The following is a 26,706-nucleotide window of genomic DNA, read 5'->3' on the forward strand; positions in this document are numbered from 1 at the left end:
CTACCCAAGGGTTTACACTCCAAACTCCCCACACACAGTGTGCTTGGATAGCAACTCTTTGTACCCAAGTAGCTCAAGGTCATTTATCATAAATGTTTCATCACATAAATAACCCCATATTCAGCCACAAATGGCAGAGACTCAAACTGCTAGACTGTTATTAACAGATTTTCCTCTGTTTGTATTTCAAGATTTTGGCACAGAAGGGATTATCTATGCTCCTCAGACCATCCAGCTTTATATCAAAAATTCCATTCCAAAGCATAAACAGCAGCATACCAGAGATGCCGCGGTCCGAGGGATATTGGCTGCAAAAGCTGTGTGCACATTGGCTATGTTCACTTTCACGGCCCTGGCTGTACGATTTCGTTAGACAATGAGATGGGCTGCCCTTTCTGTACATCGCTAGAGCAGCTGGAGACGGCATTTGCTACCTGACAGAACTTCCGAAGAAGGATCTTTCTTAGCAGCAGATAAACCCAGGGGTCCAGGATCTGGTTCAGCGAAGCCAGGCGAACTGCAATGAGGAAGGAGTTGCACTCTCTCCCCTTTCCCATCTGAGTCTTGCAGTGCTCAACGGACGTTTGATTGAAGATCATTCTCAGCATCATTATCTAAGAAAGAAGGACAAACAGTTGTTGTCGTGAAGCTTGACAAGGTCACAGGCATCACTGTACATCACTGAAGGAAGTCAGGACAGAAACTCAAGCAGGGCAGGAACCTGGAGGCTAAAGCTGATGTAGCGTCCTCTGACATCACATTTGAGTGGTAGCACACATAAGCCAACATGCACTTATATGCAACACACACACACACACACACACACACACACAAACCCTTGCTGCTTATCCACTTTTCCCCTATGGCTTGCTCAGTCTGCTTTTTTAAAGAACTCAGGACCACCAGCCCAGGGATGACTCCTCCCAAAGCCACAGGATTTCCACAACGCAGAGTACCATCAGGATAATCAAGAGGAGCCCCAGTGAGGGCCCAGCATCCATAGCGTAGCAGAAGCCAGAGGCCTCGGACCAGACCAACGACTCTCTGAAATGAACACTTGCGAGTAAGGATACATGGACAAATGGGTTTATGTGTGACTCACTGTGTTTCCATGACGAGATCGATTCTTTCCTTCTCTCTTTTCTCTTAAGTGTGGTGGGGGCAGCTGCAAGGGCAGAGGGTGGATACAAAGGGACGGGGAAATGAATGGTGTGAAAGACACAAAGTCTAAGGAAAATGAAATAAATGTGGGTGTGCAAATCATAAACATGTGGCTTGTGTTCTCTGCTCACAGGACGCGTCTGTGGAAGCGACCTCTCTTGGGGCTCATCGTGCTGTGGGTGTTCTGTTGGAATGTCCCAGATTTAATTAGACATTCCTTAACAATCAAAAGGCTCCTAGCCGCACATTCTCTTTCACAGCACTCCAGAGTCTCCCCCGCGCTGTTGCCTCACCCTGCGCAGCGCCTTTCATTCTGACCACAGTCTCGCCCTCGTCCAGGCCCTCGCACACACGTTTAAGTGGGAGCAGTAAGGGTCACCGAGGCCGGTCTGGCCACGCAGTGAATGTCTGTGTTTTCTGGAGCTCCTGTCTGTAGCATCAACACCTGCTAAGGTGCTGGACCTGGTCCTTTGGAGAGGCAACTCAGTTCTTAGATGAGATCGAGAGGTGGAGTTGTCGTGTGTCATCTGTCTGGCGTCCCGCCGCCCCCTGTCCTGTCCTGTCCAGTGCTATCCCTGCCTCCCATTGTTTCCCCTCCCCACTGTACTGGGATGGGGGAGTGAGAGGTACCAGGTCCTGTCCTAGTGCTGTACTGGGATGGGGGAGTGAGAGGTACCAGGTCCTGTCCTAGTGCTGTACTGGGATGGGGGAGTGAGAGGTACCAGGTCCTGTCCTAGCTATGGGGATGCAGTCTGAACTGAAGACAGGCATCTGTAAGACAGAAAACTGGCTTTCATGAGGAACTAAACCAGGAAGCTTCGGGACCTTGGAGTTCCCAGTCTCCAGAACAGTGGAAAAACACACCTGTCATTTAAGGTACAACATCTTAAACTGTGGGGTTGTGACCTCATATGAAAACTGGTGTAGACATTGGAGATTCTTCAATAAGCTATTAATAATTTGCCTTATGACCCAGCTGTACCAAGCCTTGACATACACCCTGAGGCCTCAATATCCTGCTATATAGGCACCCACAAACACCCACTTTTCCATGTTCATTACTGTTCTACTCATAACAAGAAAGGCATGAAAACAGCCTGTATGTCTGTCAACTGATGAACAGGTAGTGAAAAACATGTTAAATATCCATGATGGAATTTTATTTAGCCGTAAAGAGAAACTGTTATTATATTGGCAGATAAATGGAAATGGAAAACTTTATACCAAGTAAGGTCACCCAGGCCCAGAAAGGCAAATGCTGCATCTTCTATCTTATATGAGGGTCCCAGCTTCGAATCTTCATATTTATGTGTTTAACATGGGGTACTGGTAATTACCAATAACTAGAAAGGGGTGTGGGAGAGTGGGCGAGTAAAACACAGGGATATGAAGAGGGAAGGAGATGATGTGGAGGGAAGGCAAGAGGGAAGGGGGTCACACAAACTAAGGGGTGTTTGGAAGAAGCATAAGTGTCCTAAAATATATAGTATATAGGAAAGGGTGTAGTTGGAGCCACCTACACAGAGGGCTAGGGGACGATATTCCTCCCAGAAACCACAGTTACCAAAGAGCCCAGCGCCAGGTGCAAGAAACTTCCCGATGAGTTGTTGCTCGGGAGGAGGTGTCCCAGTAGCCCCCCAAACAATCACCATCCCCTGGGTTATCGAGAAGAGCTTGAGGACTTATTGATAAGGATACCACTTGCTTTGGTCACTGCGTTTAGGAAAATCAAGCAACAATGTGGCTTCCTGGCCACACTGGCTGCAGTCCAGGGATGCCCACGTCAGATGTCACCTCTGGAATAAGAGTGCCGGTTGGCATCTGCTTGTTGGTTTCCTTATACTCAAGGAGCGTATCTGTGATGGTGATATTTTTCTTAAACTGTTCAGACTTTGAGAGAAAATTTTGAGTATGGATCTATGACTTCTGGTAGAACCAATTGATGCAGTTTTGCTCTTTGCACAGGGGAGAAGGAACACAGAAAGCATATTCATCTCATAAAGAAGGGATTTTATTTTTTCTTTTTAACCATATATATATATGTGTGTGTGTGTGTGTGTGTGTGTGTTTGTATTGTATATACACATGCATACTGTATGTACATAAATATACATAGGATATGCACATATATATGTTTGAATATATATGTTTAACCACACACACATATATAAGTATATGTATGTATGCTTTGATCACTGCTCTTTCTGAGCAGCCACACACACCATGGGATCTGGTCAAGGGAGTAACGTGGCAGCATCCAAGGTTCTTTGCCTCTCCCAAGTGTCGGCTGGAATAAGAAATCTCTACACTATAGATGTAGGAACAGAACAGAAAGAAAGCAGTGACTTTTATGTTCATCCCTGGCCACAGCCAGGTGGGATTCTTGCAACAATTTCAAGGGAAAACAGTCTGCTCCTACCCCATGGCCCTGTTCTTTTATGGATATGAACACAAGCCAACAAGAGTAGTCTTCATATTCTGCACATGGATTTTACTACTCTGAGAGAATTTCAGAACTAACCCTCATGGTTCAATAATGCCTTGCCTTGAGTTGTTGGCTAATTGTACCATTGAAGATGACAGATGAGCACACCCAGACAAACTAATTTGCGTAGCGGAGATTAAAACTGACAAGCCGGTCTTAGGCGCCATGATGGGACATTTACACATCCTTGCTTCATTCCTAATGTAATTCTTTAAGAGAAGTTTCCCCGTAAGCGAATTTTTATCTATGATGTTTTGCTCTGGGTTCAGTTGGGCTGCAGCAGAGCAACCTGCTCCACTGGAAATCCCCTGCCCTTTGATGCACACGTTGCGCTGTAAGACACTGAAACCAGTTTGGGCCGTTTCAAGCACGTAATTGCATGGTGTGAAGGATTGCTGGAGGATTGGGAAAGAGTGATGGCTTCTCCAAGCTGCCGCTTTGCTCTCTAGCTGGTTCAAGTCACCTCTGGGTCCCACTCTGCTGTTTCTGGAGCTCCCCTTGCAATAATCACAGCAACACACCGCTCCCAAACACTAAAAACAAGGTTGGCAGTGCCCCCACCATTGCCAGCTTCAGGAGTATCCTCTGCTCTCTGGGTTTTGCAAACCACCAGCAGGACTAGAGACCCTGTCTACAGCCATCTGGTTGGACACTCTCTGATTAATTCTGGAATAAAGTTGGAAGACAAAAGAGAATTGATTTGGAAAAGAAAATAAAGACAAAGGAAGAAGCCATGAAGTGAAAATCAATTCCTCATGAGAGAAACTTTACATCTTTGGAGTAAATAAAGGAGAAATACAAAATCCAAAGACTGTAAGTGAGGATTCATGAAGCTATGGGAAAGGTGGTCTCAGGAGCAGAACTGTAGGCAGTAGGCTGCCCAAGAGTTAAAGTCCTTTCATAGGTCAGATCCAGTTCTGATTGCAGCTCAGGACAGGCAATTAGTTTGGATCACACAATTCCCCTTCTCTGATGCAGGGCTCACATCTTTTCCTGGCAATGAACTTTCAAAGGCGACAGCAGGGAATCATGTTGACCTTCAGCCTGCACAGTGCACCTGCTTCCAGCCCAGGGTTCTGTCCCTGGAAGGTACAGGCTTCTACAGCAGAATCCTTGACATTCAGAGACAGCACAGTTCAGGAGAGGGGACATGCGGGAACAAACATGTCATCGTGTCCTAGTTCCTTTTTTATTGTGATAAAGCACTGACCAAAACCGGCTTGGGGAGGAGAGGTCTTACAGGTCCCAACCCATCGCCAACGGAAACCAGCGCAGGTGCTCAAAGCAGAAACCAGTGAGAAACGCTGCTCTGTGGAGTGGCGCTTCAGGTCTGTCTCCAGGTTCTTGACTTTCTTATTTCTTTAAGTATAATTTAAATAAAACCAAAAATATTCAACTCTGCCATTGCCCACCCGAAGAAACATAGTCGTGCTTAAAAGAAAGAATTGAAAATGTGGGTTAATTTAATATGCAGAATCTTGACATCAACATAAAAATGTATAATTTTAAAAGCCTACCTTTGGAAAAGTAGACACTATGTGTGTGTGTGTATGTGTGTGTGTATGTGTGTGTGTATGTATGTGTATGTGTGGTAATGTGTGTGTATATGTGTCTCTGTATGTATGTGTGTGTATATGTGTGTCTCTGGGTGTGTATGTGTGGCTCTCTGTGTGTCTATGTGTGTCTGGGTGTGTGTGTGTTTGTGTGTGTAGGTACAAATGTGTCATGGTTGCATGTGAAGGTCAGAGGAGAACCCTGGTCATTAGTCCTTGCTTCCCGTTTTGTTTCAGACAGGTCTTTGTTGATCAGCCTTGTGTATCCCAGCCAGCTTTCCTGTGAGCATCCAGAAATTCTCTATTCTATGCCTCCCATCTCACTGTGGAGTGCACATCACTGGGGTTGAGCACACATGCTCCTGTGCCTGGCTTTTCCTGGATTCAGGGGATCTGAGCTCAAGCCGTCACACTTACCAAGCCCACCGTGATCGCTCCGGTCCTGAAAATGGCTTTCGTTGGGTACATAATGTATATGTGCTTTAACACTGCCATTTAAAACCAGGCTTTGGAGACAAACAGCCTGGAGAAATATTCAGGGTGTGGAAACAGAAGACATGCTGCGACTGTAATTAATAAATTTCTGTGTATAGAAACAAAGTATTAGAAGGAGGTACCAGTGAGCAAGAATTGTTGATTTCTATTATTTTTTCTGTGTTTTTGTGGTTTCTCAAACTCTCTACAGCAAACGTATTATTTTTATATTTAGAATACTAGTGTTCAATTTAGAATATTGTTAGATTACTTAGCTCTATAACCTAGTCTAGTAACATAGTGAAATATTAATGCTTGATCCTGCCTAAAACCATAATGTGACCATTTTTGTTTGAATTATATGCAGCCAATGTCTGTATAATTTAACAATTAATAGGAAAACACTTTAGTTTGTAAAAAAAAAAATTGGCTTAGCCAATGTATTCATTAGAGTTCACTAGGGCAAAGGACTTTTTCTGGTACATGCTGGCTTCAGTTACCACCACAGCATACTAACGCATCTCTTCCCGTGCTGTGGTCATGGATTAGTGATTGGATTTCTTTTACTTTATTAATTATTTAGGCGAGGTGGACTGGCCAGCAAGTTCCAGGGATCCTCCTGTCTCTCCCTCCCAGCACTGGAACTACATACAGGCCCAGGCTGCTGTGTATGTCAGAGTGGGAGATCTGAACTCAGGTCCTCTTGCTTCAACAGAAAGCATTTCACCAACTTGAGCCATCTTCTTGGCCGTTGGTATTGCATACAAAGGGATAGGTTTACTTACAGCATTTTCCAAAACTGTTTTTTCTAACCTGATTGTACAACACCATTATTTAACTTTGTGTCAAAAAGACAGGGTCTACACTGTGGGACACCTTCATCTTACAGGAGGATGTAGATAGACATGGAGTCACCTCTAGGTTCACAGTTCCACCTGCCCCCCACATCCATCCTCAAGGGGCATTGCATAAGCTGACCCTGTCTCCCCTCCAGGGCATTTCCTGTCTGTGCTCCTGGAACACCTCCATCTGGAATCCAGAACATTTCACCCCACTTTCTAAGTCCCTCAGAAAAACAGAATTTCACTCTATTTTGGATTTCCAGCTATCATTTCAACATGCCTTGATTTCTGCTGACTTATCCTTGCCTTTGGACCATAGAGCATGGGTTCCTAGTTCTGGGAAGTCCCTCCTCCTGCTTTGCTTGAGTAGTTTTGCCTCAGTTCTGTAAGGATGCGAAACACCAATCTATCTGGCAGGCCAAAAGCCAGCCTTGCTGTAGCCCGAGCCGAGGCTGATACAGAACCCTCTGACTCTGTTTCCTTTACACTTTGAACCTTTTCTGATGCCGTTTGCTTTTTTTAACTGGTCTATTTATTTTAATTGTAAAAAACATTTGTTCATCAACAGTGTTTTCAGATTCCTGGCGTGTGAGTGTTTGAGTTTCAGGAACAATGATTCAGTATTTCCAAGAGTTCTCAGAGTTTTCAAAATTATGACATTTTACATATTCTCCTGACAGTCTTCACTCTCTATAATTTGTATCGCTAAATCCCTGTTTAAAGAATGAAATACACTATTTGGAAACTTTAGACAAGTGGTTCATGCCTTTAATTCGAGCACTCAGGAAGGCAGAGGCAGTTGGATCTCTTCGAGTTCAAGGCCAACTGGTCTATAAAGTAAATTCCAAGACAGTCAGGGCTACATAGAGAAACCTTGTCTCAAAAAACAAACAAATGAAGAATAAGGGGGAGGAGAAGGAGAGGAGAAGGAGAAGCAGAAGCAGAAGGAAGAGAAGAAGGAGAAGTAGAAGTGTCATTTGGTATTTCCATACAAATAGTTTGTCACAGGGGGAAGGAGCCACTTATTGGTTCCTGGCCACCCAGCCAGGATATAACCACACTGTTTGACCAATAGCTTAAGCGTATTTCTGGCTAAACTCGTATCCTAAACTAACCCATCTCTATTATTTTGTATATCGCCACATGGCTGTGGCTTACCAGGTAAAATTCCGACCAGCGTCTGTCTCTGGCAGCTCCATGGGGTCTCTCTCTAACTCTGCCTTCCTCCTCCCATGCTATAGGCCAAGGCAGTTCTTTATTCATTGACCAATAAAAGCAACACATAGACAGAAGGACCTCCCACACCAATAGTAAACTTTAGGTGCTCGTGGAAACTCTTGTTCGTTTTCCAGGAAATCTGACTTTAAGACATCACTTAAACTATGATCAGCACTTGATTTTATACCAGGTTTGAGAAACTTAAGAAAGATTAAAATGCTATATTTCATAGAAGATGGGCATTTTCAATGAATCTTCATCTATGTTTGCTGTCTTGGTGAGTCTCTCTCTGGTCCATTGGCTTACTAGAGTTAATATCATTTAGTTCAGCAGCAACATAGCCTTCACACAGAAGGTGGTACAAGAGGGAGACACTTATTCTCCAAAACTCTGACTCCCCAAGGATCCCGCCATGAAAGCAAAGATCCATCACCTGAGTCCATTATCTCTTTCTCTCCTTAGAGATGGACTCTGCAATCCATTCTCCCCACAGTACTTATCCTCTCAGGACAGAGCTTAAGCAGGCAATTACAAAACTATCCTTGCTATTATCTCAATGACAATGCTTCTGGAGAATTTGTTTTAAGTTGTAATGTCAGTATTTTCAGGAATGGCTTTGCAGGACTAGGGGATAGAAGATTTGGACATATCTGAACTTATGCGAGCAGAATTTCATATAAAGATACTTATAGAATAGAATACAAGCAACTGATGTGAGCTATGCCATGCATTTCATCCTTCTGGTAGACTCGTCTTCAATGTACCTGAATGCTAATTTCAGCATGTATTGATTCTAAAATGTACTGAGATGTTTTGAATTTTGCTTTTTTGTATCCTGGTCATGGGGATGTGTTTAGGTCAGGAATGACACACTGACCAATGATCAATAGCAACAAAATCCTCTAAGTAGTCGGCTGTGGTGGTTCATGTCTTGAATTCCAGCACTTGGGAGACAGAGACAGGAAGACCTCTGTGGGCTAGAGGGCTAATATATAGAAAGTTACAGGAAAGCCAGGGCTACAGAATAGACCTGTCTAAAAAAAGAAGAGGAAAAAGAAAGAAAGAATTCCCAACTTTCAAAACCTTTACAAATAGTTTAATTCATCCTTGACAGTTTATATATGTACATAATGCATTTTTATTGAGTTCACCCATTGTCCTCTCTCACCAACTCATTCCAGGCCTTCTTCTTCCTAACAAGTCTCTGCCCCAATTTCATGTCTTTTTGTTTTGTTATTTTGTTTTGGTTTTTGATTTTTTGAGACAGGGTCTCTCCATAGCCCTGACTGTCCTGGAATTTGCTCTATAGACCAGGCTGGCCTCAAACTAACAGAGATCTGCCTGTTTCTGCTTCCCAAGTGTTGGGATTAAAGGAGTGTGTGCCACCACCACCCAGTTTCATGTTGTTTTATTTAAATGGCCCACTGGGTTTTATTAGGATCACTTACACGAGCATGGGTGTGTTTCTACGTTATCCATTGAGATAATGTCCTTTACGGAACCTGAAGCTTGTTAAGGAGATAGTGTCCTTCACGGAACCTGAACCTTGCTCACTTTGACTCAGCTGGTATCCAGAGAGCTTCAGCTATCCTCCTGTCTCCAACCCCATCCCTATCCCTGGGGTCGCAGACACACAGTCACACTGGGCCTTCTACTGGAGTCAACCGCAGATCCCCAAATTTGCACAGCAAAGCTCTTGTGCCATGAATCATCTTTCCAGCACAGATTATTCAGTTTGGGAGATTAGCGGAGACGCCTATGCTAGCTACCCTCTGCCCATAGAAGGCCATGGTTGCAGCAGATAGTGACTAGAGCAACATTAGAGCTAACCCTCTCAGCCTCTGAGAAACGTAGAGCCAACCTTGTCAGCCTCTGCCGAGAACCACTCTCCATCTGCTGTCTTCCTTGTTCCCTATTACTGAATCTCCCGCTCTTTTGCCAGCCCCAGAGCACCTTTCCAGACCTCCTCTTCATTTTTCATTTTGTGGATTCCAGGCATTGGGACAGCTGTGTTCTATTGTTCCCACTGCTGCTTCTAATTAAGTCCTCCCTGTTACAAAAGTCACATTGTTTCTCCCCTGCTTATCTATCCTGAAGGTATTTTTGTCTTTCTAAGAGCTTTGATTCCATGTAACAAATTGGAAACATTAGTAACCACTACAAAAAAAAAGTATACTATTGTTAAAGTGCTCATGAACCTCCAGTGGCAACTGTATGGTCATTCATTAGCACAAGCCCAATTAGTGCTTTGGAATAAAAGCTGTGGTTTGGGTCACTAAATACCATTTATGGGGTGTAGGCCTTAAAGCATGCTGTTTAGTCAGAAAATTAAAAAAACATGAAAGCCATGTTTTAGGATTAATACCAATGTTAAAAACCACCCAGTACAAGTGAAACTGGGAGTGGGGATGCGTCGATGATCTTTGACTCTGAACCTTGCCTCCCTTCAGGATGTTGCAACCCCCTTCTTCATTTATCCCACAGATGGTATGGAGTGGCTGCTATGGCCACACATCATCAGTTATGCTCCGCTCTCAAGCAATTTATACTTTATAATGAGCCAGATAAACACAAGAGTATTGACAAGAAGGAATCTATTGTAGCTTGCTTGCTAATTGCAAAGGCAATAAAGCTAGATAGGTTTGATATGAAGGCTGGCTTTGCCTCTTTTTTTTTTTTTTTTTTTTTTAGCTTTGTGACCTGAAAAAGTGCCTGAGTATTGAAATATTATTTCTTCATCTGTATACATGGTGTGGTTGGCAAGACAAAGAGAGGCTGTGCCCAACATGCGTAGTTCTGGCCCTCAAAAGCAAGCGCTGGCCAGCAGAAGGTGCTCTCTTCATTGTCAAGGCAAATACACCTGCATCTAAGGAGTAGAGGGTGAGGGCATGCCAATCACTCCCCAGGTTTAGGGAAGTGCCCTGTTTACTGAAGGAGGAAGAAAAACAGCTGATAGTTTGGAGGATTTGGAAAGAGGAAGAGTTCATATGTCTGTGTGTGAAGATGTGTGTTATTCTTAGAGCTACAAGTCTTATGAATGAGGCACGAGACAGGGTTTCTCTGTGGCTTTGGAGCCTGTCGTGGAACTAGCTCTTGTAGACCAGGCTGGCCTCGAACTCACAGAGATCCACCTGCCTCTGCCTCCCGAGTGCTGGAATTAAAGGCATGTGCCACCATGGCACAGTGGAAATGGAACCTTTTAACGGACTACTGATAGATAAAACTTCCATCACCCTCTACAGGAATTTTCAAAATACGTTTCTGAGAAACCTGTGTTGCTAAGACTATCATCGGTTAACAAATTGCTGGATATCCCAGAAAGTCTTTAATCACGGTGGCTTGCTGGACTGGACAGGTTTTGTGATTTTATTTCACTGTATTCTTCCTGATGAAGTGATCTGAAAGTGTTTAAGCAAGCTAATCATACAAGGACTGATGAGACAGGGTGTACAGAAGTGTCTGGGCCACTGATTGCTGGACGTTTGATCCAGAAAGGACTGTAATTTGAAACTTCATGAGTGCAGCTGAAAACCATGGGAATGGAAACTCCGAACTTGTCTTTGTGAAGGTTAAATCAGATACCATGAAAGGCAATTCCCTTAACCTGACAGAGACTCGCTCGGCACACAGGAGCCTTTTCTTCCTGCCTTTGCCTCTCTTCACGGTGCTCTGCTAACATTAGCATTGTAGTATGTGTGTTGCTAATGTTTCTGAGCGTTGTAATAGACTCGGTGGTAGAAAAGAACTCTATTATTATCCTATTATTGTGATACACACCCTTTAGGAAATTTCCTTTTCCTCCATTTCAGAAACAGAGGCAGGGTGCCTGGTGCTTCTGCTGACCCCTTGGCACGGCCATGTCTACCCCAAATCTTCAGGAATGCTTGCTAATCAGCAGTGTGCGGCAAACATTGTCTGCCAGGGGAGCCTACACTGTCAACAGCAGCCCAGCCTCCTCCAGCTTCTTGCTGACTCCCGAGTCCCACATCGTCCCAAGATTCCGTTGTTTGCTAGCTAAAGCCAAGTCCAGGGAGGAGACTGGGGCTCTAAAGCCAGAAGATTTTTCTGTCTCCTGACATTGATCAATAGCATAATTTAATTGGAAGTGGATGCCAGAGGGAAGAGCTTCAGAATTTCCCTCATGTCTTGTGTAGAACAAAAGTTAACGTTAAGAAATTTACTTTTGGATCCAGGCTAATCTTGGAGGAGGCCACTATCCCTAAATATGCCATCCAGAACGCTGGCCTTGGCACAGCCACTAACGTATCAAGAGAATACAGACTACAGGATTCTCTTTGTGAAAAATCAAGAACTTTTCTCCTTTACTGACCTCCTCTCTGTGGCACTTAAGGATTAGTTTTGAGCATTTCTAGGCTCACCGCTGACCTCTTGATAAACTCCACTCAGTTCAGGAAGATTCTCAAGCTGAACCCCTTCGTCCTAGCTTTGCAAAACTCATGCAAGTCTTTGAAGATGATGCAGGGTAGTGAGACATTTTGTCATCTCTGTCTCCTGGCAAAGAGCAAAACATAAGGGGGGAAGGAGGGAGAAGGAGAGAGAGAGAGAGAAAGAGCGAGAGAGGTCTATGGTGTTTAAATGGTGCTTAAAGATGACATAGTCACTGAAATACTGTATTGCTGTGGAAACAATAAAGCTCCACTTGCAGACGGTAAATATAAGCCTAGAGACTTGAAGCTGTAAGCGAAGCTGAGGTTGGCTCCTGAGAGCAGGGACTAAACTGGGGATTTGGACACTTGGCAAAGCACCAAAGTCAGAGATACATGAGGAAGGCTGTCTCCAGCCACTTCAGCAACTGACAACCCTTGCTGTTCCTGGAGCCAAGCTTGTGGCGTGGCTTCTAAGTTTGCCATGTTTTCCTAAAGTGGTTCTCAATAGCTCCTGTTGTTTGCAGTCTCACAATCCTGATTCGAGATGTATGGAATATGAACCTGTGAATCATCCCCACTTGGAAAAAATGGGTGATCCTGACAGCTAGCTTAATCACAGATGCAATGAACAGTTCCAGCTGAGGTCTGGCTTGCAGATGCACTCAGTCTGGACCTTATGCGGAGGAACAAGTGTCTTAGGACAGAGTATGTTTTGTAAGTAAACTGGGCTAGCCTGTGTGTTTCGGAGGGACTGTTCTGAGTCAGGCCTCAGAAGGGGAACATCACCCTGCCACACACACACACACACACCAAATACCCAAAGGCTTAGCACCCATGAGCTCTCAGGGAGTGGAAAAGCCATTTGGGGAGAGCTGGCCACCTTCCCTCAGAGGCCCAATGAGGTGGCATGGGCTCAGCTCTAGTCAGTCAGCTGACTGGGAGAGAGGAGCTGAAGAGCTGTGGTAATTCACTGCTCACAAGCTCTTGTGTATACACCACCTCCACTCCATGCCTCTCTGCTTCTGCTGCCCTCGCCACCTGGACACAGTGTCCTTCTCACTGCTTTAACTACCCTAGTCTTGCTTTCTGCAGTCCGGTCCCCACTACTGCCACCTAAACTCCATCTCCTGGCTTCAACCCTTCCAATGGTTCTTAGTTCTTAGGCAGTGTAGAAATGAGCCCTCCACTTTGGTCTCAGTCCAGTAATGATAGCTTTCTCCCTCTGGAACGCACTGAGGAAGAGTGCTCCCCAGCCTAGAGCTCTGATTCCCAATAAAAGCAACCAAAGACAGGGACGGGTTTATCTCGATTCATGATTTAAGGGCACGGTTCATCACAGTAGGAAGGATGATGGCCGGAGCACATAGGGCATCAGGAAGCGAGCGCTAGCCATCCAATCACTCCCCCCCTCCCCCCCGTTTCTCCTTTTCATTCAGTTCAGGACTCCAGTCCATGAGCGAGAGCCACTCACATTCAGAGCGGCTCTTGCTTCTTCAGGAAAAACTCTGGGAATACCTCAAAGACACACTCAGAGTTGTGTCTTCTAGAAGATTCCAAATCCAATCAAACTGACAATGAAGATGGACCATCATGCTTTAGTCTTTCCAGTCGTTTTGGTCTCTGCTTAGACGTGACTTTCACAGACATTTTCCCTGAAAGCTCGGCCCAAGAAGTCTTACTTCCTACACTCCACGTGGCGTGCCTTTACTCACCTCTGTCAGAGTGAGTGGGTTCTCAGCTCCATTTCATGAAAAGTGACTATGGAGAATAATATCAGTCTCAAGACAGCCTCAAGTTTCTCCAGAGACCCACAGTGGAGGCTACAATTCTACCAACACAAGGTTCATGGGGTTGCTCTACCAGGCTGTAGGACAGTAACTCACACACAATTGATGTGAGATTCCCCTTTGCATGCCGTGAATATGTTTTATTACCATTGGTTAATAAAGAAACTATTTTGGCCTATGGCAGTAAAGAATATAGCTATACTGGAACACTAAACTGAATGCAGGGAGAAAGAGGCAGAGTCAGAAGACACCATGCAGCTAGCTGCCCGAGAAGCCAGATGTGAGGACAAACCACGAGCCTCCTCGTAGTAAAATACAAAATAACTAAAATGGGTTAATTTAAGATGTAATAGTTAGTAATAAGAAGCCTAAGCTAATAGACCAAAGAGTATGTAATTAATATTAAGCCTCAGAGTGGTTATTTTGTAAGCGGCTTTGGGAGCAGGCGGGCAGAGAATGCCCAGTGCAGTAGGACCAGCAGGATGGAGTAATATTTGTAGCAATGCACAACCAGTGTGAATGCCTGCAAACTGGAAGCCTTGCCCACAGAAAGATCCCCTCTTGGGAGGGGATCCCCAAGAGTCATGTCACTTTCGGGCAAAGCTTTGTGAGGAAAACAAAGCCATGTACTTTAAAAATGAAGACAGTGTACTCTCCTGAAGTCACATATACAGTGTCCAGAAGGGACTGAGAATGAGAAGCTATGGCTTCGTCTGGGTCACCTCTTTATCTCAAAGGAAGATTCTGCTCTTGCTCTGAAGCGCTCTTGGATTTTTCCGGTTTGAACCAGCTGTGTCCGTTTCCTTCTTGCCAGGAGCTGGGGAATGTGACTCAGAGTCCTGTGTTTAGGTGGCTGGAAAGCGTGTCCCCTACTCTGTGCGTTTCTCAAAAGGACAGCTCTTCCAGTCCAGGAGCAGCTGCCCTGCTGGAAGCGCTGGTCTTTACACCCCACACTTGTCAGGTCTTTGCATCTTACCATACAATGCCCCAATTGCTCAACCTACAGCAACAAGTGCTGAGGATTCTTAATATGAAAAGAAAAAGTTACCTTTGTCCTATAAAACCAAGGAATAGTATCCAAAACCAAGGGTGGGGGCAGATTCTGAATCACCTGGTTTAGAGCAAAGGAGATTTTTCTAACAGAAAGAACAACCCAGGAAGCCCATGCTGGCTGAGTGGGCCTGGCCATGGCCTCCCAGCTTGATTTTAGCTCCCTTGCATCTTTTTTTTTTTTTTTTTTTTCGAGACAAGGTTTCTCTGTGGTTTTGGAGCCTGTCCTGGAACTAGCTCTGTAGACCAGGCTGGTCTCAAACTCACAGAGATCCGCCTGCCTCTGCCTCCCGAGTGCTGGGATTAAAGGCGTGCGCCACCACCGCCCGGCTCCCTTGCATCTTTTGAACTGCAGGTATTGATGCCCACCTCTTGGTGGAGGTTGTAAGACGTTTGGAAAGTCTTTTGTGCAAACCACCTGGCACAGTGCTCAGGTCTGATAATTCCATTTTATTCTTTTTTTTTTTTTTTTTTTTTTTTTTTTTTGGTTTTTCGAGACAGGTTTCTCTGTGGTTTTGGAGCCTGTCCTGGAACTAGCTCTTGTAGACCAGGCTGGTCTCGAACTCACAGAGATCCGCCTGCCTCTGCCTCCCGAGTGCTGGGATTAAAGGCGTGCGCCACCACCGCCCGGCTTCCATTTTATTCTTGAAAAGTAGCAAACACTGTCTAAGGAAAGGCATTCAGGCAAAGCTTGATTTTCACAAAGAATATCCCAGAAAGAGGTCAAGGAGATGCTTGGCTTTCCTATGTGGTCTCCCTGAGTTCTGGGAACAAAGAGGCAACACAACTTACCCAGAAAGCAATGGGGATTCTCATTCCTAACTCCACAGCCACCTGCCCCTTTGGTCCAACTTGACCACGATGTGTCTCGACATTCCGTGACTTGGTTTCCCCACTGCTGCCCCCCCCCCCCCGTCATCCACACTGTGCCAAAACGACTCTCCTTTCATCTTTTACAGAAACTCTTAAGTGAAAAGGGATTCCTCTAATTGCTTTCTCTGTATTTCTCTATCATCAGACTTGAGGGCAAGGATGTCAGCCTCTAATGCACCAGGGTATCCTCCGTCCTCAGTTCACACCACTGCCTTACTCAAAGATCTATAAGGCTGAATGTGCTAGGTTACAGGAATAAGTATAGCAGTCTACCAAAAGCTTCATGAATGAAGATGATGCGCCAACCTTACCCTTACCACCATGGCTATGATGGAGTTGAGCAGTTTGCACTTGAACACCATAATGTCTTTACAGGGACTATGTCATGATAATACCTCCTAGAGCTGGGTAGTTGCCTAACCCTTGCCTATATGAAGTAGCCTCCTGACTGCGTATCTCACTAGAACCATCATGTGTGTAGGGGTAGTAAGTGTTCATAGATACTCACAGAGAGACTGGATAAAAGAGTGTGCAGCCTTGTCCATAACATGTAGACTTCACTGCTTCTCCCTCAGAAATATGCTAGACATCTTCTCCTTTGTGCCCAACACTGTGCCCTTAGCAGGGACACATTGGTCTCTTTAGTGCCACAGGAAGTCAGAACTGAAGAGAAGGTCAGAATGGAAAGCGATTTTGTCTTACTGGTGAGAAGAGGGAAGAGCAGCAAGATAAAGCGGCTTCCGACATAGATGAGTGCTTCTGTGGGGCCCTGCATTGTACACTGGCCCGGGGCTGCAGGGGAAATGAGACCTCTGTCATCTGCCAGGAGCCTGGACAGATAAAGTAGCAGGCAGCAAGAGTTACCAGGGGATTTCATACACAAAGATAGTCTCCATCAAGGCATCTTGTCTTTTAAATTTCTCATTCTCAACTTGAACAATGTACCTCCTCCCCCCCCTCCCAAAATTTTCTATTTGAACATGTACCTCTTTTTCCTCCCCAAATTTTCTATTTATTTCTTACTTATTTATTTTGAGAATTTTCTTGTTTTTGTTTTTTGAGAGAGACTACAGTTTTTTCTTTTTAACTCAGGCTGGTTTGGAACTCACAGTAATGCTCCTGCCTTTACCTCCCAAGTGTTAGGATCTCAGGGGCGAACAAAGATCTCTGGCTTCAAGTTTGCAAGCCTCACACCAGTAACAACAATATCCTCAGCTGTGAGATGCACTCAGAGACACAAGACATGGCAGTCATAAGAAATCTACTTTTCAGAAACATCACAAAAGTAACAGAGTGCGCATTTTTAAAACTGTTTTTTTTCCATTAATAATTGCTGAACACAGTGTGTTTTATGGCATGGATTTTGCCAAAATTAATAACCACTTTCCTTCCTTCCTTCCTTTCCTTTTTCTCTCTCTCTCTCTTTTTTTTTTCTTCCAGAATTAGGTGGTAAATGATCAAGTTTACCTTTCTGTGTCTGCTTCTATTTTTCACTTTTGGTCCTTCACTGACATGAAGTCTGCACTGGTGAAGCAATGTGTAAACTCTTAGTGAAGAGATCCACCCCTAAGAGCCCCTCCTCTGGGCTGCCGTCCAGGGACTATCTGAGCATACCACAGAACATGCTTTCTCCGCTCTGCAAAGGAAACCATGTGCTGGAAGTGCCTGGTCAGCACCAGAAACAGTGAAACTCGAGCTCCCCACACTTGGTTAGACTTAAGCCTCATGCTAATTCAGCTCTGGGTTTTGAGTCAGCAGAGAGGCTCAGTTTGGCCTTGCTGCCTGTGGCTATGTGCAGAGATATCTCTACAGGCTCCACCCTGAGAAGTCTGCAAAAGAGCCTGGCCTAGACAACAGCCAGCTGCACAAACTGAAGTCAGGTCTGTGTGTAAAGAATCCCTAACTAGAGAAATTCTCAGGAATCCACAAAGATGGCCCCAGCTAAGACCCTAAGCGATAAAGGAGAGGGGGCCCGAACTGGCCTTGCCCTGTATTCAGACTGATGAATACCTTAAATATCCATAGAACCTTCATCCAGCAAAGGATAAAAAGAGAGGCAGAGACCCACATCGGAGCACTGGACTGAGCTCCCAAGGGTCAATTGAAGGGTGTGGAGAATAAAAGTATGAGCAAAGAGGTCAAGACCATGATGGTTACACTCACTGCAACAGTCTATCCGAGCTAATGGGAGCTCACCAAAGAGGTCAAGACCATGATGGTTACACTCACTGCAACAGTCTATCCGGGCTAATGGGAGCTCACCAAAGAGGTCAAGACCATGATGGTTACACTCACTGCAACAGTCTATCCGAGCTAATGGGAGCTCACCAACTCCAGCCAGACAAGCATAGGACCAATCTAGTCCCTCTGAATGTGGTTGACAGTTGCCTGGCTGATGGGGGTGGGGTGGGAGATATGTGGAGGGATTGGGGGGAGGGGAGGGAGTGGGAACTTGGATTGGTATGTATACTGAAAAAAGAATCCCTGACTATAAAAAAGCCCCACAAGGTGTGGGAACAGAGAACGCAGAAACTCACCTCCAGCCCAGAGAAGGGCTGCTGAAGCAGGAGGATGGGCTGCAGATGAGCCCTCCTGCTCTCACAAGCATGAGGAGAGCACAGGGTAGTGGCGACCACTGTTCCACTAGAGAGGCAACTGGACTCTAGCAAGCTTTAAGGAAAGGGAGGTCCTGACAACTGTCTGGGGACGAGAGAATGAAAGGGGTTGTCAGCTCTGGATGTAGCAAGAGGAAAGGGATCATGAGTCACGTGTGCAATATGTGCGCAGAATTTGGCGTTTCTCTTTACATGCAACATGTGTGCGCAGAATTCGGCGTTTCTCTTTATATGCAACATGTGCACACAGAATTCGACATTTCTCTTACTTTATGTGCAACATAGGTGCTCATAATTCAGTGCTTTTCTTACTTTTGTCTCTTTTTGGAAATGCTAGATTTTCTATCATGTTTTCTGTTTTGTTTTGAGTTGTAAAACACAAACTCCATATTTTCAGTTTTGCAACAATAACAATGATGATGATGTCCTAGAAGGCAGGATATTGAAGTGAATGCTGTCATTCAGTGAGACATTGTGGTGACATTCTTTATGGAAGAAAGCCACCAGCTTGCCAGGCTCAGATTAAAGCACCACGCACTGTATGTCCGCTATTTTCACAAGCGCCTGCCTAGCTTTTCATTACAATCCTGTAAAATGGGCTGGCATTCTTATCCCTGTTTCAAGGTAAAGAAAGAAAGGAAGGAAAATAGTCCTACAGGTAGGTGCCAATCACTTGCCTGAAATGTGCCAAGGAGGAGCATGAAACCAAGAAAGGGGAGAGCTCCTTTAATGGCGGCCTCTCACTGGCTGGATCCGCAGCCCGAGGGGATCTGTGGAGTGGGCGACAGGTGGAAAAAGAGGGGACAGGGCTCTATGTGAAGATAGCAGCAATCAAGTTCTCCAGTTACCCCCACTTGCCCCACTGAAGAAGCTGCAAGCTGTCCTTCTGCCTCACCTTGAAAGACTGAACGATTGCATTCCTGCATTACTGTGGTATACTTACTTAGGTCGAGACCTTGGGAAAACTGCTTCCCATCTTTATCTATGGAAGTTGGCATCTCAGGGAGAAACTGGGAATTTAAGAGCCATGGCTGGTGGGAGGATGGTCTAATCTGCCCTGTTACCTTCAGGATGAGGAATCATGGGAGGGAGGAGGCAGCCTCAGAGCCCAGATGGAGACATAAAGCAGACACACCCCCCTCCCGCAGGGTTACAAAACACCGCGCCTGCTGAAGGTCTGGATGACTTCCTACTGCCCTGGAGGGCAGTGTTAGGGCCGAGAAGGGAAGCTCTGCCCTAGCTGCTTCCACAAAACCCTGCTGCACCGCAGAGCAGCCCCAGGCATGTTCCTGACTGTTAGCCCTGTGTGGCTGACCTTTGCAGCTTTGGTGAGAAAGGCTGGTGGCTCACAGCTCTGCATTCTGTGGACCACCCAACTCCCCTCAGATGTTCAAGGAGCACTGAGTTGTTGCATTCTCACAAACCCCAAATTTAAATGTCTACATCTTTTAGTTCTGCTTTATCTCAATCTTTTGGTTTTATTGGCCTCAAGCAGCAACATTCAGAGAACCCCTCCCTCCTATGTACTCAGCCCCATCGGCACAGCATAGAACCCAACTGTCCCTTGTCCAAACTGCAAACCTGGATGCACTGAACGGTATTTCTCCCAAACAAAAGCACTCAGCCCGAGAATACTATCCTCGCAGAAGGGCCACCTCTGTGCATTGCAGATCAAAAGGTTCAAGGCTTCCCATGCTGTGGTTAAGGCTAGAATTCCCAGGCATCAGGCAAGCAAGCAGCAAGCAAACCACAACCAAAACCGAAAGTAAAGTCAGAGGTGGTGTCCTGGGTCACAACTCTGGTTCTAATTCCATGGAAGATGGTCACTGAATTTTGGTGTTGCAGGGGCTCGGGACAGTCTTAGAGCACTCAGGCTGCTCATAAACCCCTGCAACAACGCATGGGATTCCATCCAGGAAGCAGGATCTTCTTTTCCTTTAGCTAACCAGCCTTCCCGCTCAGTCTATCCTAACAATAAAGTGGCAGCCAGCCTCACCATCTTCCAGCCCGCGTATATCCACATGCCAGAGTCCTGCTAGTAATTATTTTCCCAATCTCCACACACGGGGTTCTGCTGCTTGTCACCCAAGGGGGGGGGGGTCTTCATTCTGCCATCTGGGTACATACAAACTAGTAAGTTTGGGTCTGGGGAAATTTTACATGCATCCCCTTGATCTACTGTGCACACCGTCCTCACTGACTGTGCTTCTGAAAACACTAAGGTCAGCACGAGATTAAGCCTTGCCATGGGACCTCTGAAAAAGGCATGAATTCCCGCCTATCCTGCATCGTGGTTTTTTAGTTGTTTCACCCATAAGTGTGGAAGTTTACTTCTCTGAGAAAAAAAAAAAACAACTTAGGTGTATGGGTGTTCTGCCTGCACACACAAATACACACACACACACACACACGGAGATATACACACACAGAAAGAGAGAGAGAGAGAGAGAGAGAGAGAGAGAGAGACAGACAGACAGACAGACAGACATACCAGTGCTCAGAATAAGAAAGAAAGATGGGGGAGGGAAAGAGAGAACCAAACAGTATATTATATTGAAGTAAACCCTAAAATGCCTAAAATGTAATGAATTTTGAGTACTCTCACGTCATAAAACGAATTATAGCCAAATCTTCCTAAGGTGCATATCTGAATTTTTATTTCTCCCTGTGCACCATCCAAACATGGCAGGATCTACAGGTAGAGATAATTTGGGGTTGGCAAATACTTTTACATGCTGTAGAATCATATTGCCACCTAAAATAATCTACTAAGTCATATATCTCTTGTTATCTTATTAAAACAAATGCCAGTTAAAATACATCTCTACTGAAGTATTCCTGAGGATGTGTGGACACCGAGCAACAGTGTGGCTAACCCAGGAATGAGGACAAACACTTCCAGGCTTCCGTGTCCGGCCCCAAGGCTGAGGACGAGCAGCTGCTTGCTCATCAGACCTCATCCTTCATAGCATCAGTAGCTTTGGGTTTATTGTTCTTTAGTGGCTGCGGTCACATTTCTTTGGGGATATCAGGCTACAAAAATATAAAGTGTCTTCCTGGCCTTCTCTGAACAGCATCCTAAGGGTTCCTGTGTCTAGGAATCTGAGGATCATGTCAAATCACTGGACTACTTGGTGGGCATGGCTCACAAAAGATTTTTAAAAAATTGTAATCAGTCAAGAGGTCGCCGAGTCAACTGGCTGATGCCAACGAAATGCCAGTTTGATGCCCACTAATACAGACTAAACGCAACCCCGTTACCCAGCAGGCCACTTCTTACTGATTTCATCACCTTGACGGCTTCACGTCTCGTAATATGCAAAGCTTCTAGGTGGGAGAAGCTCTGTCCTCCCCTAGGACATGTGTGGTGGTAAAGATCGGCAGCTGCGCCTTGCTCTGGAAGGGGACAGGCTGTTTATTCTTTCCCTACAAGATGCTGCTTCTACTCTGTTCTGTAACTGTAACAACTATTATCAGAGAAGCTTCAAAACAAGATAAACTTACAGACAGATAGAATAGGGGTAACTAGATCAGTATCCTATGAAAAACTTCTCTAAAGACAATAAGAATCCCACATTTTACTCGTCGTTAGAAAATACGCAGACAGCTTCTTAGGGTGACAGGTACAGGTGAAAATACAGATCACGGGGTTCTTGTAACCCCCTCGCCTACCAAAAACTCTAAATTTGTACCACAGCTCTTTCTGAAACTGTGCTGATAAATATTTTGATGTTACACCAAAGAAATGTAAATGATTTTTTGTTTTTCTGCGTCTATTCTAGGACAGGGAGGATGGTTGTGTGGGAAAAGCACTTGTCACAGCATGAGGTGAGGACCAGAGTTTGGACCACCAACATCCAGATAACTGGTTGCGCAGGCGTGGTGACCAGGGCAACCCAAGTGCAAGGTAGGCAGAGAAGTCAGCAAGCTGCACTAACCAAAGAAGAGAGCCCTGGGTTCCAGCGAGAGACCCTGCTTCACACATAAGGTGAAACATGACCAGAGAAGACGACATCAGCTTCTGGCCTCCACAAGCAAAGGCACCAAACAGTGCATGGGCACACTGCCACACGTGTGCTCTTGCTCACATACATGTGAATGTGTACTACACACACAGAAATACACAAAATTGCCTATTTCGAAACTGAGTTTCTCCTCTGGTATGATCTCATGTTGAATTCAATTAAATCGTTTTGTGAGAAATGAACTTTTAAAGTGTTAGCTAAAATGCTAACACTTCGGATCGTCCTGTGGTCAGCCGCCCCATTCTTGTGTGTAAACGGCATCTCTATGCACTGGACCATAGGGCGGGATTCCTGACTCCGGACAGTTGTGATAGGTTGGGAAACTGTTTGCCTTTAAAGCCATGCTTTAAACTCCAGTGAAGTGTTTATTCTCGGATCTTCGTCTTCCTCTGCTTGGCCACCTACACCTCATTCCTCAACCAAGGCAGTAAATGTCTAAAATTGGTGCTGGTTCTGGTAAACACGATGATGACATCAGCCTGTGTTCCAGCTCCAGAACAGTGACCACTCAGCCACTTGTGGCCAGTTAGGTCCCAGCAGCACTGCCTTGTCTGCACAGGCTCCCTGACAGTCACCATGGGGTTCTCAAAGGCTTGCTTTGTCACGATCAGGGATCAGGGGAGGGTGGAGGAAAAGAAGAACCACAGAGCTGTTTCAAGGGAGATCTAACATTAGGTCACACAGCAATATGACGTCCCTGACTTCACTGAACTGTACATATGCGATAAGTGGCATGCTAACTTTGTCAAAAGCTGCACGTGTGTGTGTGTGTGTGTGTGTGTGTGTGTGTGTGTGTGTGTGTGATGGGCAGCAATTGCCCACACCGCGGGGCTGCTGCTCTGTCATCTGTTAAGTCAGGTTGCCTGCATCCTAAGTAAGCATCCATTCTTTGCGAATTAGCAAACCGCCCTTAACCACAGAAGTTTCTAGCTGCAAGTGCCCCAGAAGAAAACCTCAAAAACACCATGTGAGAGTAAGGGATAGGGATCATGCGGAAGCACCGCTTCCTCTGACTGGTTCTTTGATGGACGGTGTGGGGAGCCAGGGACTGAGGCATCCTTACCCTCTGTCTCTGGGATCACATAGACTTGCCCTTAGTAGCACAACAAGACCCCAGTGATAGCTCGCCAAAGGGAGGGTGTTACTGGGCCGAGAGTCCTCCACTGCGGTGTACACACTGTCTACTGGCTTTCCAGAGGTAGAGGCGACTAAGCCTTGCCAGTCTTCTCCATAGACAAAAGCTAACTGAGGAAGGACCTTTAGCATCTGCGCCGGCGTTGCGGCTGAAGCCCTAAGAGGCTCTTGGGTACTGAACTTTCTTTTGCAGCAGAAAATCAAGTTCGGGATTAGAACTAAAACACCGGTCATTCGACTAAAGTTGTTAATCACATCCGTGTTCATAACGCAGGGGGCAAACGTCAGGCTTCACTGGCCCTGAGACGCCCCTATAGACCTCTGCGCCCAGGTTGTCCACACTTTCATGAGCGCCTGGAAGGTCCGGGCAGACTGGCACTTGCAAGCTCCACAAGCTGCTGAGACGCTCGGCTGGAGGCTGCAACCCGAAGCTGCAGGAGCAGCGGCCTGGCCAGCACTCGGGGTGCCACACACTTTCAAAAGTTTCCATTTAGCGCTCGTCGCTACTAACACCCCACCCTCACAACTACTTACCAATAGTGGAGACCAGCAGACAGACAGCACACACATGATTCCCATGAGTTGGATGGCGGTCTCGGTGGTAATCCGGCCCCACTGGGCGCTGGACTGCGAGGCGGCGGCTTTGGCCCGGCAGCGAGATACTAGGGCTTTGATGGTCGCCAGGTTGCAGGCAAAGGTGACTATCAGAGACAGCAGCCCCAGGCATGCAAAGGCGGAGGCGAAGGCCACGCTGCCCGGCTCGCGCGCAGGGTCGGTCTCGTTGCCCGCGGGCCCGGTGCTAATGAAGCACCACGTGCCGGGCCACTGCACGCTGTAGCGGCCCACCCCCAGCACCGGCAGCAGTGCGAAGGCGAGCACAGCCAGCCACACGCCTAGCAGCACCGCGCGCGTGGCGCGAGTCTTCATGTGGCTGGCGTACCAGTGCGGCGCGCGGATGGCCAGCGCACGCTCCACGGCCATGGCACTTGCCACCAGGAGCGAGGACAGCCCGAACACCGTCATGGCCAGCCCGAAGAAGGTGCATAAGCGCCCTGACGGATCGAGATGCTCCCAGCGCCGCTGAGACAGGTACACGAGGATGACCACCGGGCTAGTCAAGAGCTGCCCCACCATGTCGGTGAGCGCCAGCCATCCAATGCACAGCAGGAAAGACTTCTTGCGCTTGCTCTCGCGGCGCCGGTAGCTGCGCGACACTAGCAGCATGGCCAGCGCGTTTCCCACGAAGCCGGTGACCATCATGGTAATGGGGAAGGCCACGGACACCGAACCGCAGTCCTCCGCAGCGCTTGACAAGTTGCTGCGCGTTTCGGCGGAGCGACCCGGCGGCCACATGCCGGCCGGAGTAGCGGGGCCGCGGAAAGGCTCGCGGGGTGAGGGTCTCCCGGTTCAGGTGCGGGGAAGCGGCGCGCGCGGGGCGACGGCGCGGGCTCGGGCTCTGCTCTCCATCACCCGCCGCCGCCCGCGCCCGGCAGCGGGGTCTCTGCAGGCGCCGCCCGACGCTGCGCGAGGCTCCACCCGCGGCTGAGAGCCCGAGGGGCGGTGCCACGCGTGGGCAGTCTGAGGGCGGTGTCCGCCGGGATCACCTGGCGCAACGCCCCCTCGGCCACACTCACTAGCTCCGGGGCACTTCCCGTGTCCAACTCTATAAAGCGCTCAACCGGTTCCACGTCTGACACCGAAGAAAAGTAAGGGCGAACAATGCTGATTTCTTATCACGTTTGGCTGTCACTGAATTCTTTTTGTATTTGTTTTATTTAAGAAAAATAATACTTAACAATGAGACCCACAGCTGGAAAAGAATACGGATGACCTTGCGTTTTAAGTCCTCTTCATATTCATACTGCTTTATTTACTTTGAACCAATTCCAAATTCATATTGGGAAAGTATTTTTCTAGGATAATGTCAGTTTAAAAGTTTAACAACAGCTGATGTAAAAGCAAGCAAGCACATGGATGAGAGAGTACACACTAAATTCATGTTTCCAGCACCGAGTGAAATTCTAGTATGAAATTTTAAGAGCATTTCAGAATTCATTCATTCATCAAAGAAAATAATGCCATCCTATAGTTAAGTAAAAAATTTCTATTTATTAATAGAATCATAAATTAAACTATTAACTTGTAATATTAATTAAATATTAATATTTATATAATCTCCCGCTCTATCCCCTGTCCCACCGTGTGCGCTTGCGTGTGTGTGAGAGAGAGTGTGTGTGTGTGTGCGTGTGTGTGTGTGCGCGCGCGCGCGCGCGCGCGCGCGTGTGTGTATGTTTGCATGGAGGTCGGATTTCAACACTGTGACTCCTGGGGACTCTCTCCCCACACCCAAACACGGGTAATAGCACAGCAGCTAGGTTTTTCCTCAGGTTTTGGGAAATCCCAATTCAGGTCTTCATGTTTTCATGGCTGCCATCTCCCCAGGTCCCAAAGCTTACTGAACATGCCCACAGTGTCTCTTTTTCCTTAATTAAATTTCAGCAACCTTTCCTGTCACAGCATTTCCCATCCCTAGTTATCTACTTTTTAGCTGTTCACCTTGCAAATAAACAACTTTGAGTCTCTGATGGTTGGTTTCCTGTTGGCACTTTTTACTATCTGCAAGAGTTGGCTGAGTTCATCTGAAACAACACTCCCCTCTAGTGACTGAAAGGCTAACATGCACTCAAAAATTTTTAACCTTCATTGCTGTGGCTCTATAATAGAGCTTGATGTCAGGGATGGTGATGCCTCCGGAAGTTCCTTTATAGTAGAGGATTGTTTTGGCTACTCTGGGTTTTTCCATATGAAGTTGAGTATTGTTCTTTTGAGGTCTGTGAAGAATTGTGTTGGGATTTTGATGGGGATTGTATTGAACCTGTTGATTGCTTTTGATAGGATTACCGTTTTTACTATGTTGACGCTACCTATCCAAGGGTGTGGGAGATCTTTCTACTTTATGCTATCTTCCGTAATTTCTTTCTTCAAAGACTTAAATTTCTTGTCGTACAGGTCTTTCACTTTGTTGGTTAGTGTTACCCCAAGATATTTTATGTTATTTGTGGCTATTGTAAGTGGTGGTGTTTCTCTGAATTTTTCTCTGC

General features: G+C 46.2%; 1 protein-coding gene across 1 annotated transcript; it reads right to left on the minus strand.

Annotated features, from left to right (window-relative positions):
- Nucleotides 1-4: 4 nt before the first annotated feature.
- On the minus strand, nucleotides 5-25,084 carry Ptger3 (prostaglandin E receptor 3). Its single transcript, XM_041653634.1, has 2 exons — nucleotides 24,140-25,084; nucleotides 5-614 (listed from the first exon to the last, which is right to left on the minus strand). Exons 1-2 carry the CDS (start codon nucleotides 24,956-24,958, stop codon nucleotides 345-347), a joined length of 1,089 nt encoding a protein of 362 aa, XP_041509568.1. The 5' UTR covers nucleotides 24,959-25,084; the 3' UTR covers nucleotides 5-344.
- Nucleotides 25,085-26,706: the final 1,622 nt, after the last annotated feature.

This window comes from Microtus oregoni, unplaced genomic scaffold (genome assembly GCF_018167655.1).
Source record: "Microtus oregoni isolate MIOR12 unplaced genomic scaffold, Mior012 000000F_ref0000247, whole genome shotgun sequence".
Classification (NCBI taxonomy): domain Eukaryota; kingdom Metazoa; phylum Chordata; class Mammalia; order Rodentia; family Cricetidae; genus Microtus; species Microtus oregoni.

Bases quoted from the DNA above. Each gene is read 5' to 3' on its own strand.
- Ptger3 (XM_041653634.1), bottom strand. From the start codon at position 24,958: ATGTGGCCGCCGGGTCGCTCCGCCGAAACGCGCAGCAACTTGTCAAGC. The intron at 615-24,139 runs GTAAGTAGTTGT...CTTCTTTCTTAG, and splicing joins TCTGCTGGTCTCCACTATTG to ATAATGATGCTGAGAATGAT.